We start from the raw sequence: 13413 nt of genomic DNA on the forward strand, positions 1-13413 counted from the left end.
TTATTGGAAAAATCATGATCACGTAATCAAATAATTTTGAAATGATTCGAATTCCGATCATGATTTTGCGATTATTTTAGCGATCAAATAAACAACGAAAAATGCCATCTGGCGATTTAAAAATTTAACGAGATCCATGTCACGATTTAAAAAAAAATATATAACTGTAATTGTAAAAAAAAAATGTCAGAAATAAGTATTACTTTTTGTGTATAATAACATTCTTTATTGCCGTCAATTATGAGTTAAATAATTGTGTCATAAGCACAGTTGTTAAATCACAGTTGGTCAATTGTTAATAAAAAAGTTACGTTTTGTTACCATTGGTTACATAGAGTACCGTTGAATTAAAAAAATTGTAACATTTCAAAGTTGCTGTCAGTTAGGCTCAATCTTCTTGGGGTAAAAATAAGTCCTCCTTGGCTAAAGAGCCACTCAACAGCTGCTGACGATGATAAGGTGACGTTGTATCTTCTGCAGTTGTCAAATACACATAACTGGTAATGTCGTTAACAAAGTAATTTACTTACTTGTAAAATTTTTTAATGGTTCAAAATTCATCAACTGCTCCAAGTTTGTACATAGTTTCAAAAACAAATCTACTTCATCATGTGTCTGAGATTTAACGTTTCTTTTGGAAATAAAGGAAAAAAAATTCTTTTCACATTTCTTTATTTTCTGAGGACTCTCGCTCGAGGACGTTCCGTAACTCGATTTTTCCGATCTAAAAAAATTTTTTAAATGTAACTAATAGCTCTTAAGTTATCAGTTTTAATTGAATTACGTGTCAGACTTGTCCAGGATGCCCTGGAAACGTTTAAATTCTCCTTTTAGCAATGTTTTTCCACGACAAATCTCGTCATCATTATCAAGCCAAAATAATTGGGTTGCAAATGGCTGCTAAACGAAGTTCATTTTCTGAAAACATACTGTAAAATCTGAAAAAAAAACAGGTTGCGTAACGTACAAGTAACATAGCCAATTTTCAGCCATGAAAAAAATAATATTTGAAAATACCTATTATGTAGGGGAGACTGGAGTAAGCCGGGACGGTTTTCGTTTTCCCCCTATATCTCCCAAACTAATGAATAAATTAATTTATTATTTTGTTTTTATGTATTCCATACGGTAATGTACCCCCTATATTTTTTATATAATTTAATAATAAACCAGTTTCCCATATAAGACCTTTAAAGTATTCTTAGATTTGTGGGAGGAGCCTATTTTGAGGGGTAAGTGAGGACACTAGGGTGGGTGGTGAGGGACGTCTCCGTTTTCGCCTTAAAATTCATAAAAAAATTTATAAAAATTGAAATAGCGTCCCACTGCATAGACTCTATAAGTTAATAAATGTTTCAATTTGATTATTGTGTTAATAAAAATTTTTCTTATATGATAAAAAACCCTTATTACAAGATAGGGGGGGGGCTGGGCTTATTGTAATTGATTAATATGCTGAATAATCGATTGCTTGTTATCATTGTAAGGAACAGTAATATCGTCATGAGCTCGGTGATGATTGATGGGCTTGAAGGCCAAACCCGCCCACTAATGTCCCATTTTAGTCAAAAACAGCTGTCCCGATTTCCCGATAAAGACTATTTTTTTAAAACGTTAATATTATCTACAGTAATTGATCGAAAATTATAATTTTTGTTTTTAACAATCAAGAAATGATTAAGCTTCATTTCCATATTAAATTTACATGCCATTTGCGATTATTTTTTTCTAGAAACATTAAATGGCGGAGAAAAAATTAACTAAAAAAAACCTTTTTTTAGTTTTGTTAATAACTGATACAGTTATTGACAAAACTCAACCAAATTTCATGCCAAAGTAGATTGTATGTATCTAAATAACATACTAAAAAAATTTTTAATTTAAAAAAAATTTACTATTTTCCCCTCTACTGTCCCTCTTGACCCGGTGTCCCGGCATACTCCAGTCTCCCCTATAGCGTCAAGAAGGGAAGTAATCAAAGCTTGGCAATTAATAATTGAAGAGCGTCTTGAAGAGCTCTCAGTTTGGTTTTTAAGATGGAAATGTTAGGAAGTAAATATCCCATACCAACGTTCATTTCTCCTTGTAAAATATCTAGTGCCTCTGACACAATCTTCATAATACGCACATATCCTGGCTACTAATACTCCTGCAGCTAGTCATTTCAGTGTCATAGAAGAAATGTAGGAGTATTAGTAGCCTGGTAGGACATGCAACATACGCCACCAGTGGTCGAAAAATACAGCTATAGTCGTTCTACTATAATAAGTTTTTTATGGAATGAAAAAACAAAATTTGGGTCGCAGAAAACAACAAAATTTAGGGAATAAAAGTAGGGTAAAAAATAATTTGATTATACAAGAATAAACTTGAGCTTATTCTTGTAACGGGGGAAAAATTACAAGTTCGTGCGATTTTTTGTCTCAATGATATTCACGAAAGAAAAAAGGGACATTTTTTGGGGGTACACTACCAAAAGTAATGGCGGCGCGACATTGGGAAAAGGGGGAAATTTTGTACACCTGAACGCACATATACCGTTCAGGATATAACACGCTCATAGATGCGCCACACATCAAATAATAGAAAACTCATCGATGAGTATGCTGATTTTTTTTTGTTTTCTTATCTTTTACGCCTAACCCGTAAAGTTAAAAAAAAGGGGGGGGACGTAGTGCCATAAGAGGCCATGTAAAAAGGGACGAAAAACGAAAAAGTGCACAATAATTTGGGTGGGTACTGTATACCTTGTAATAGTGTCACATTTAGCTCAAAAATCCTGTTTACGACTTGCTGCAAAACTTGATTTCCCTTCCGCAATACTTTTTTGAAAATTTGGTAATAACTTTCAAAGAGATACGCGGAAAATTTATACAAGGGGCCAAAGCGAAGTATTTGTTCTCCCAAATGAAGCAGATTTTGGACATTGTACGATATAAATTCATCGCCATAAATTGCTAAACAGTCAACGACAAAGAAAAGCAAGAGAGTTTTGATATAGTCGTTTAAAGAGTAACAGTATTTCTTAGAAGACATAAGTTTTACAGCTACATGAAAAACTAGAAAATTTTTGAACTCTCGTTCTGGCAAAATATTCTGTAGCACTACAGGGGAATTGAATAAAGCAAATTCAGTGGATTTGAATTGAGGGAAAAAATCGATAGACCGTGGTTTTCTAGCAAATTCAAACGGAATAAATTTTTCTAACTCAACCATACGAGTCGACAACTTTAGAATTTCTGCTGGCCGAAGTTTATTTGGGCGTGGGCCAGAAAACCATTTCCTCATTAATTTGCGTGTTACACCCAAGTCAATAAGATGTTGTGGGCAATTAGGGAAATCAAGAATCATGTCACAATTTAAAGTTTCTAAATCAGAGTTTCCTACATGATGTTCTTCATGAACACGTTGCCTAAATGAGAAATCAGTTCGAAGCACCGAGACATTTTTTAAGAATAAAGTCCATCCATGGTATTCTCCTTCTTGAATGCAGTACGGACACCCGAAGAATCCGGAATGTGATTTAATAAACTTTACAAAAGATCTAGCTGGGGCGTCACAAACGTAAAGAACAATTTTAAACCGAATTCGTTTCCCACGATAAGAAAAACTGTCTGCTGAAAGTTGCTTTGCTTCGAAAATAAATTCCTTTAAAAATTCGTTTGCATTTGAAGGTTTCGACTGCCCGTGCCATAAGCCAATAATAAACACTTTTCGAAAATCGATGTTTCCAATTAAACCTGTCAATGGCCAAAATTGACTCTTACTACTCTTTGAAAGAGGAACACCGTCCGTACTAATGACAAGCTGAATTTCCTCTGGAACTCTGTCATCATTGATAAGTGGCAAAATCTTTACCAATTGAGCGAAAATGCCAAAATGGAAATAATGACCACCTGCGCAAGTCTTTAGGGGAATTTTTCTCATTGATTTAACAAGTGATCTACAAGACTTTGGCATGGTTTGCCCCCAAGGGTATTTACGAAAGATCGATAAAAGTTCATCGACAGCATTTTGGCATATTCTACGTGTTACAGCCCATAACGCTATCGCTTGCTTAAAAGTCACAGAATCATTTCTGTCGCCGTCAATATCTGAATCACTTTCATTGTCAAATTCTGCTAGTCTATCTAATAAACGACTGTCGTCATCACTCGTTTCGTATTCTGAAGCAGTTGGTAATGGAGAAGCGTCAGTATCGTAACATTCTTCATCATCAAAATCAGAAAAACAACTTTGAAAATCATCCTCAGCCGGTGTGTCACTAAGTAGGGGATTTTCTACAACAGTATTAGAGACGAGGTCAATTGCATTGACTTCGTTTACATGGTTTTCACTAGCTTGGAAAAAAACATTCAATTGTTGGATAGTTTGGCTGATCAAGCGCCTTCTATGGTGGGAGCTGTACGGTTCGGTTCTCAAACTACTACGAATACCATTGCTCTGCCTGCGATTTTGTACCTGTTCATTTTTAGCTGATGAATCCATGTTGTAGGTAACAAACGACTGAAGAACACAAGAGGTAAATTTCTATACCGAAAAAAATCAATTTAAACAACCATGCTTTAAATGAAAATTAGTTAAGAATATCTTTCCTTACACTGTGAGGTAGACTTGTAATTTCAAATACTATACCTATGCAGGGAATTTTTCTGCAGGTAAACTGAAAAATGAAAACATAAACATATTAAAATGTAAGCCGTAGACAAACATTAAGTAAAACACTTACGGCTCGAGATTTTCTTTAGATTTTTAATGACGAAATGCAGACACTTGTTAAAAGCATGGAGACTCTAGCAGAACTGAAAAAAAAGTAAGACTGGGGCTACCGTTGCCAGTTCGACTTTTGAAACGTAACAAAAAAATATATTAAACAATTCGTTGAAATGAACATAATTGTTATTTTTTTTAGTTTACATGTGTACGACTTAATTTTAAATAACAAAATAAAAATGTAATAGAATTTTGAGTATTCCATAATTTGACACACGCACAAGCACTTTGCCATCTAGCGGCAGAAATTGCAACTAAAAAATATTTATGGACTTAGAAAAAAAACCGAATCTACGAGCCCAACAACACGATGTTCTTGGAGCGTTGCAAGAACGTCCTATTTCGGTTTTGGACGATGGGACCTTAATGGGGCGTCCTAACGACGTCGTGTGCTTTCTGGGTAACACTTAAGAGATGGCAGGCACAGCGTCGATGTTGTAGTAGAGTGATATTGGTGACGGAAAATTGGTCAAAATTTTTTTCATCCCAAATGTCTCCGATTTCAAAGTACATAAAGTCTTCCTCTTCTTCGTCAATTTCCACGTCTTCGTAATTCGGAAGCGTTGAAACATCACCTCTTTCTCGAAATGCCTTGACGAAATTAGAGCCGTTACCCGTGGTGGTCCCCCGTAATTTGTGTGCCACACCAAATTCATTATGCAGCCCCTCAATCACATTTTACAACACTTCAAAGGTGTGACGACCAACGATTCTACGTATGCCAAGACAGGCACTTTTCCTTTGCAAATTTTTTCAGTCAAACCAATGAATCGTTTCTCCCAAATATGACCAAGTCCAGGCGTCAACAGTGGTTGATGCGTCTGTGCACTTGGACAAGGCATCCATTAACTGATCTCTTTTTTCTTGAAAGTTTGTCTCTAATAAGTTAGTAAAGAATGTTCTTCCATGTAACTGTAACTGAGGAGCAAGCCCACCAACAAGATTGATAAAGCCAGGCTTCTCCCCCGTGTTAATGGGCAACACATCAACAATCCAAAAATTCTATTTGAAAAGAAAAAATAATAATGATCATAGAATCAGTATAGCGAAAATTGATTACCAAAAGCCAGTCATCCAATTATTTTTGAGTTAAAATCGGAGTTTTCTTCAATTTAGCAATGTTGACATTCTTGTTGAAGTGCTGCTGTCATCAGCTGAAAACTTCTTTATTGCCTCTTTCCATTTTTCCAAATGACCAAGTTAATTGTATGGATCATGTTTCTACAAATGTTAGATTAATGTATAACTACAATTGTGAAAAAATAGTATTGAAATTAATACCAAAAAGTGCCTCTTGGCATTATGCCTTGTCACGTTGGAAACCATCAGGGCTTTATCAGATCCATCTTTCTTTTTTGACATGCATGCTGGGAAGAGACATTTATATAGGCTGGCATTCTTTCCTGCCACATCTGAAATGGACTGGAAATATTCTTCAGGAAGCAGTAGATTTTTTCCAGGGTAGCATTGACACTAAAATAATAGAAATACATTTAAAAAAAACAAATCATGCTTACTACATAATCTGTAACAACATTTTTTACAGAAATGCTATGCTAGACAAAATATTATTATTTATTATTTACCTGCTATTTCTTCCTTCAGTAATGAAACTTCTGTTGGGATCGATGTTCTCAATGTTTTCACAATTTTCACCATCCATTTTGACAGTTGACAGAACAGAAAACTTTTGACAAGGCTATCTGTCAGCAAAACACCTATCACAAATTGTCTAATTTCATCAGCAGATGGCTCTGTTCGCTAGCCAAATGATCGGTGAAATGATTTGATCTAAAATCAAATTTTTTTATTTGATCATGCGATCAAATCATTTTGAAATGATTTGATTTCCGATCAAGATCTTGATCATGATTTTGATCTCGATCACGGCAACTCTGGGTTGAACCTGAAAGTCTTCCGGTTGTTCTTCAAGCAGCTCTAGGAGATGAAGCGATTGGATGGCGCGGTTGATTAGGTTCTTGTTCGGCGTTTTAAACATAACCGAACGGATCAGCTCGTCTCTGCTAGTGATTAGCTCCTTTAGTACTCCTACCATCCACATAAGGCGCTTGAAGTTGTCCTCGTGAATGATGACAACTTCTCCTACCCGGATCTTGCGACCGGGTCCTCCCTTACAGTGGAACTTGTCGATTTGGAGTAGATAGTCAGTCACGAAACGTTCACAGGTGTCGCTGACATACCCCCTACGTTAACGATTCATTTCCAGCAGGTTTGCGTTTGTTTCATCGAGAGCCATGAGGTTTACTGCTTGGCTCTGGCGGAGTGCAGTTCGAACGTTTATTATTAAGAAACCAGTTCGGGGGGATGGGGAGTGGGTCGTCGCTCCCTTCTGCCATGTAGGTGAGTGGCCTAGCATTTACCACGCTCTCAGGCGATTAATTGTTAGAGGTGCAGCTACTTCTCTGAATAGTGGTGAAGATTGCCGTTGGCACTTGACACAGACATGCCAAACTCATTTAGTCTGTTGGCGTTGATTACCCAAAAACGTTCCATCAGATCCGAGAGGGTTGTTTTAACTACAGTGTGTTTCAGCGAGACATGTCCATCTTGGATGATTAATTTGACGAATGGATGGTGAGCTAGCAATATGATCGTGGGTTCAATATCCCTGTCTCTTAGCGCTAGCTCTACCCTTCCTGTCACTCTAACTAGTTTGTCTCTTGCGTCCCACACGGGTCAGAGTGCGGCAATTTTCTCCTTGTGCTGTGGTTGCCGCCCTTCTTGCAGGTCCGGAAACGTCTTCGGATGGACTTCCTTTTGGAGCTGCCTGTAAATAAGTAGCTCCACCTTTGTTACTTCCTCTACTGTAAGATGTTCTACTTATTTGTTTTCCGTCTCCTATCTTGATTAGAGTTTTCGCTTGTGTGGCGTTTGCAGGACGGTCTTTGGAGATGAGTCGTAGTATCCAGGTTGTTCTTCGGATAGTAATCGATTCCATGATTTAAATCGATCCAGCTGCCATTCCACTGGATTGCCTGGCTCCACGGAAGCCACCGTCGTGATGACGGTTTTTCTCATAACCGGGCCGCTAGAAGCGAGCTCAACAGCTCCAAACTTGGTAAGGCGACTTTTTTCTTTGGGAAAGGCGCCACTTTAGTCTTGCTAGCAAGAAATGGATGAATATATCACCGCTTTTCTATATCCATGTTTTTTTAATTTCTGGTGGCACTTCCACATTCCAGTCAATCTCGGAATCCTAAAGCTCCTGGTAGCTTCAGCTAGTGTAAGCTTCAGCAGGAGCGTAGTGGGTGCTATGAACCCAATGAAATCGAATACTCTTACTAATATCCTTTTGGATCCCTCCAGATATTTCCTTTTGGTCACTAGGTCTCCCAATTCTATTGAGAATTCGATAATTGGCGCAGGATCGAATTGGAGAGGGTCGGATTCGGTATCCCATCGAATCCCTAGGACCTTAGGTTGACCTTCCTCCAGTTTCTGAGTGAAAATTTTTAGGATGTGGTTGTTAAGCCCCTCCTCACTGAAAAATTTGCGGACTGTTTGGTCGTTCGTGACCCAACTCCGCATGTTTAGTTTTGCCTCCTGGAAGATGCATTTTGTTTGCTATATCCTGGTTTTGGCTGTGGAGATGTTGTCGGTGCCTACAAGGTTGTCGTCGACATAAATGTGCACCTTTAGCTGTCTTATTGTGGTGGAGTAGAGAGGCTCCATGCGGTCTAGGTGCTTGTTGAGGGTAACTCTTAGCAAGAATGAGCTAGAGCTAAGTCCAAATGGGACTCGTTTCTAGTTGTAGGACCCTAGAGGCGAGCCTGGCGTTTATAGGGTATAAAATGCCTTTTCGATATCTGCTATCCATGCGATTCTATGTAAAAGGAATCGCATTAAAACGGCTAGCAGGTTGGGGTTAAAATTCGGGCCGGTTTCCAAAACATTGTTGAGGCTTGGGCCATACTTCGATTTTGCCGCCCCATCGAATACCGGTCGAATCTTTGTGGTTGTTTTGTCCTATCGGATGACAGGATGATGTGGCAGGTAAGTGTGGATTGCTTCGTAGTTTAGATCTGCTTCTCCACGAAGTTTTGGACTTGCAGTTGGTCGATGTCCTTATCGTAGGCTGATAACCTGATAACCCCCTGATAGCCTTAGGTTTGGCGTAGACCCTTTTCAGTTCAGCAATGGCGATATTGTAGTTGGCTGCAGTCAACTCCAGGTTTTCTACGCATAAATACGCCTTCCCTTTGATATATTCTTTAAGATCCGAGTTTTCGGACATCAGACATTGTGGACGAGTGAATGGAGGCGTTAAAGCTCTCCCAGAATGACGTCCACTCAAGGATATCTCCTTTAAAATATTTGATTTGCCTTTGGGGAAGGCATGGGTATTGCTGCTACTGGAGCTGCTGCGTCTGCCATTTGTGCCATAGTTTGGTTTTGGGCTATCAGCTGCTGAATTTATTGCGTGTAGGCCTGTTTTTGCTGAAGAATTTGGGCTGCAAACGTTTGCTGTTGTTGGGTGAGCAATTTTTGCAGCAACTTGAACCTTTTTACATCCCGTTTTAGCTCATCTTTTCTTTGTTGATCTTGAAACACAGCGTCCAGTTTGCGTTTGTACTCGTCGCGTTTGTTTTTGGCGAAAACGAGTACCATACTCATCTCTTCTTCGAATTCTGCCACTGTGGAGTAATCTTGTTCGATTTGCTCCTTGGTGGCGTTCGTGGATTGTAACGTCCATCTTACTTGATCGCTTGCTTTGATGAATTTCTGGTAACGTTGCTTAAGGAGTTCAGTCTCTATTGCAAGGTCGTTATCCAGTTTTGCTGTCATGGAAACGTTTTTGTACTGATTTATCTTGTCGATTGTCCTAGTAAGGGGGACTTTCAGGCCTGCACGTGTCGCTATTGCCCCTCTTGACATCTTGATTTTGGTTTCTGGAACTAACCAAAGTAAAAAAAGAAAAGGGGGCTTGGATTTTCCTGCTCAAACGTCGGAATTTCTTCTGTTGATATAGGTTTTCCCGGCCTTTTTCAGTTGCTTGATTCTTAGTAGTACACAGAAGGGTTCTACTTCAAGGAGTGAATGAAAAAATATGGTTAAAGTTTTTACTTTTGCTGTTGCCACTAGTTGCAATTAATGGAAAGGAGTAGCGTTTGCGCTGTGCTCCAGACAGTGGGCGTATTGTTTAAACTCCACTGGCTCGGGATATTCTTCCTTCCTTAAGCAGGCGACTGTGTCATGTGGCGAATAAATTTGGCTCTTACTTGTCTTTCTGTAACTTTGAGCACTATACAGACTTTGTTGTCAGTTATAAATGATGTCACGAAGATTGGACGACGATTTAACACTATCTAAGATAGTTAGACATTAAATGGAGTGCCAAAGACAGCTCCTCCAATGACATAAAGAATTCAAAGCAAGGTTTCAAGAATTGCGAAGAAGAATCATGAAAAATTAAAGAAAATTCCCCATAGCGTTTGACAGACGTTCACTTCTTAGGAAAACATTTTTTTAATTGGAAAAAAAAGAAGGGAAGAAATTGTTATTCTGAGCGCCAGATGGCGAAGGCGTTAAGTTCTGATGAAAAATATATTTGAATTTGATAAAAGAAAACTTTGTAATTCGGATCGCCAGATGGCGTACGCGTTCATTTAGAATGAAAATTTAAAATTATTTGAAAAAGTAGGAATAGTTAAAATTTTGATCGCTAGTGGGCGCCACCCTACTCGAAAGATCAGAAAAATTAGAGCCTTGTGTTCCTTATCTCTAAATGTGTAAGTTTTTCGTTTTGTGGAGTTTAATTGAGAAATTACGCTCCAAATTGAAAGAAAGGGTGAATGGCAACAATGTATTTTGAATTTTGTTTATTTTTAGGTGAGCATTTAAAAGGATCTTTAAAGATCGATAAGATCGTTTGGATTGGCATCGATTATAATTATGTCTTCCTCTTCTTCTTCTTTATCTTCTTCTTTCTCATCTTCTTTCTTATCTTCTTTCAGAGCCTGGATCTTGATCGGGGTCATCACTGGAGTCGGATCCGGGTTTGGGTTGTCTAAGATACTCTTGGAGCGGAATTCGGGGCGGGAGTCAGGCAAAATTGGCGGCGTCGGGTCGTCGTGTGAGACGTTCAGTGGGTTTGCCAACCACGTCCACGTCAAAAATATTCCGTCGTGCTGTATTTCTCCCCTGATATAACGCGTGACCTTCATGTTGACTCCAAATCCGGGTGAAAGAATTGGCTCGGGATCCTATTGAGGGGACAACTGTCTTCAATTTTTGTTCTCTTGGGCTGCAGCATTTGAAACCCGGGGTGTTGCTCGGGTTGCCCGCTTGAAGTTGGCAAGGTGGTCGCTCCTTTTCTTTCTATTTCGGTTGCCTTATACCGGATATCGCCAGAGTATTTAGGAGTTAGGGCCTCCTTTAACTCCAATATCGGCATATGCTTCACCAGGATTGGGAGAAGGGACTTAAAAGGGGACGTAGTTGCTGCCGGGCAGTCCAAGTTAGCTGCAACGGCTGCTTCGGCGTGACGATCGAATTGTTGAATTTGACGCCGGCCTTCTGAGGTATTGCGAAATTGCATCGGGAGGGCAATGGGCCCTATCCACGGCCTCTCCAAGCCTGCAGCTCTCTTCTGCGCTCTTTTGATTTTTTCCGAGTCCCTAATTTTTTTAGAGTTTTTTGGAGACCTGTGGGGCTGTTATTTGTATTGGCATACCAATAAGTTATGCCAATATTGATAAATTAATCCCGGATCAACACTTCTCGCCGGTGCAGAAATGGACAAGGTTTGGCGACTCAAGTTGGAAATGACCCGGACCGATGTGCGACTCTGATCCTGAACCAATGGCCGATTCTGTGTCGGCAACAACATTGGACCAAGATAAAATTCCTACCCGGAAAAGCGGAGAATAACAGAGAAAGGAAAAAAAATAATGGGAGGATTAAAGTCCAACAAGAAATTTTGTGAAAGAAGAGAGAAAGAAAAGGGTAAGCCAATATGGCCACCACCAACCACGGGAGGGAGAGGCAAGCAAAAAAAAAAAAGATTAAATTCTGACCGTCCAGACTCGAGATAGAGAAAAAATATGTATTCAAAGAATAAGACAAAGAGAAAAACCTACGTGGAGATCCCTCCAAAGAGTTGCTAACTGTAAGTTGAGTGACGCACACCGTGATGGCCGCCGATCACGCGGTGCGACTGATTTTCGAAAAAGAGAGAAAAATTGGGGCACACACCAGGAGAAAGAAAAAAAAATCCCTATCACGTCGACAGAAAAAAAACGTCATAGTTTTTACGAAGAGAAAAGAAACGTAAACGGGAAAGAGAAAAAAAAATTGCCCTATGGCATAATCGTGGTGTGTGCACAAAAAAAGGGGTGAGTCACGGGTCCCTCACAGTCTTACCAACACAAAAATTTTAATTTAAAATTAAATTTCAATTAAAGTAAGTGGTTCGAAGGACCATGTAAAGTTCAGCCCGTCCACTGAACTTACCTTAGCAAAGATTAAATTGAAGATGTAGAGAATAAAACACGGGAGCACTGGTTGTAGTCTCGACTGTGAGAGATGTATTACGCAACTGAATGCCCCTTGCCTTATACATGGTAACGGCCGTTAGGCCGAGGGCGGGGCTACACACATATACAATTTAAGATGGTGGCCCCTACTGAGGACCACCCAAATCATACAACATAAAACGTTGTGGGATACGTGTCCGCCGCCCAGTCCGGGTCGTCTGCTGTTGGGAATACGGTATATTCCGAGCATTTATTTCGGCACTTGACAGTTCTCGAAATGCGTGTGATCGTCAGCTGGGATATTTGGGCAACTAGGTAGGCGTTGTTTTCTCTTCTGCATCGGCTAAAAATGACTGCAGCACATATTGGTTTCCTCACAGACAACGAACTGCGTCTTCAACAATTGCCACACTGCAGCACATATTCGTTTACTCACAGGCAATAAATTGCGTTTTTAACAGTTACCACATTACACTGCATCTCCACCAATTGCCACACGAGTTTGTATTTGGTACAAACAAGCAACAATACACGTGATGATTTTCAACTAACAATACTTTTTACTAAAACTTAAAGGGGGTAACATTACCCAGACTCGGAGAAGCGTCTGAAGATCTCTAGGGAAACCAAGGAACTTCTCTAACGGAGCCCAGCTCCGGAAGCTTACCCGATGGAGACTCATCTAACGCAGATTCGAGGCAGTGTTTTATACCGTCACGTCAATAACTTCCCTTCCGGACAGCGTATCTTCGTATCTTCCTGAGAGCGGACCAATTCTGATCATTTCTTCACCACGATCGCAGCGTTGTCCAAGGAACGGATGACTCATCTGTGCGAAGAGATAACAAATCTCCCTTTTCATCCGTGACAATATTTCCACTGCCATTATTTGTTTTTTCAGGATACCTCCAAATATGGGTAAGTTGATTGTGGTTGTAACCACTTTTCATTGTTCTAATTGAATTTCTTGTTTGTCTTCCAGTGTTGCGTCAGAGGAATTTTGTAATTTATCCGGGTTGTGTTAATTATTTGAAAAATCCATTCCTGTTTTTTCTTCAGGTTTTCTTCTGCAGCCCATTGTTCCGATTTTAGGGATTGTTCGATTTTTAAGGTAAGACACATTTGTGATTCTGTAGAGAGTAAA

At 39.4% G+C, this 13413-nt stretch overlaps 1 protein-coding gene and 1 long non-coding RNA gene across 3 annotated transcripts; both read right to left on the reverse strand.

Annotated features, from left to right (window-relative positions):
• Positions 1–229: 229 nt before the first annotated feature.
• LOC116918704 lies at positions 230–4874 on the reverse strand. 2 transcript variants are annotated; one of them, XR_006644210.1, is made up of 5 exons: positions 4730–4865; positions 4601–4663; positions 4462–4530; positions 785–938; positions 230–724 (listed from the first exon to the last, which is right to left on the reverse strand). XR_006644210.1 is itself a non-coding variant. In XM_032924441.2 (3 exons), exon 3 carries the CDS (start codon positions 4486–4488, stop codon positions 2626–2628), a length of 1863 nt encoding a protein of 620 aa, XP_032780332.1. In that variant the 5' UTR covers positions 4489–4530; positions 4601–4663; positions 4730–4874; the 3' UTR covers positions 1843–2625. The 2 variants fall into 2 exon arrangements, 1 of the variants encoding a protein (XP_032780332.1); XM_032924441.2 differs by lacking the exons at positions 230–724; positions 785–938 and having other exon boundaries at positions 1843–4530; positions 4730–4874.
• An 886-nt stretch (positions 4875–5760) lies between these two features.
• LOC116918705 lies at positions 5761–6491 on the reverse strand. The gene is made up of 3 exons (XR_006644211.1): positions 6360–6491; positions 6055–6246; positions 5761–5994 (listed from the first exon to the last, which is right to left on the reverse strand). It is a non-coding gene; the product is annotated as an uncharacterized LOC116918705 (long non-coding RNA).
• Between the last annotated feature and the right edge of the window lie 6922 nt (positions 6492–13413).

The sequence above is a fragment of the Daphnia magna genome, linkage group LG3, assembly GCF_020631705.1.
Source record: "Daphnia magna isolate NIES linkage group LG3, ASM2063170v1.1, whole genome shotgun sequence".
NCBI classification, from domain to species: domain Eukaryota; kingdom Metazoa; phylum Arthropoda; class Branchiopoda; order Diplostraca; family Daphniidae; genus Daphnia; species Daphnia magna.

Coding starts and splice junctions, on each gene's coding strand:
- LOC116918704 (XM_032924441.2), bottom strand. CDS start 4,488: ATGGATTCATCAGCTAAAAATGAACAGGTACAAAATCGCAGGCAGAGC.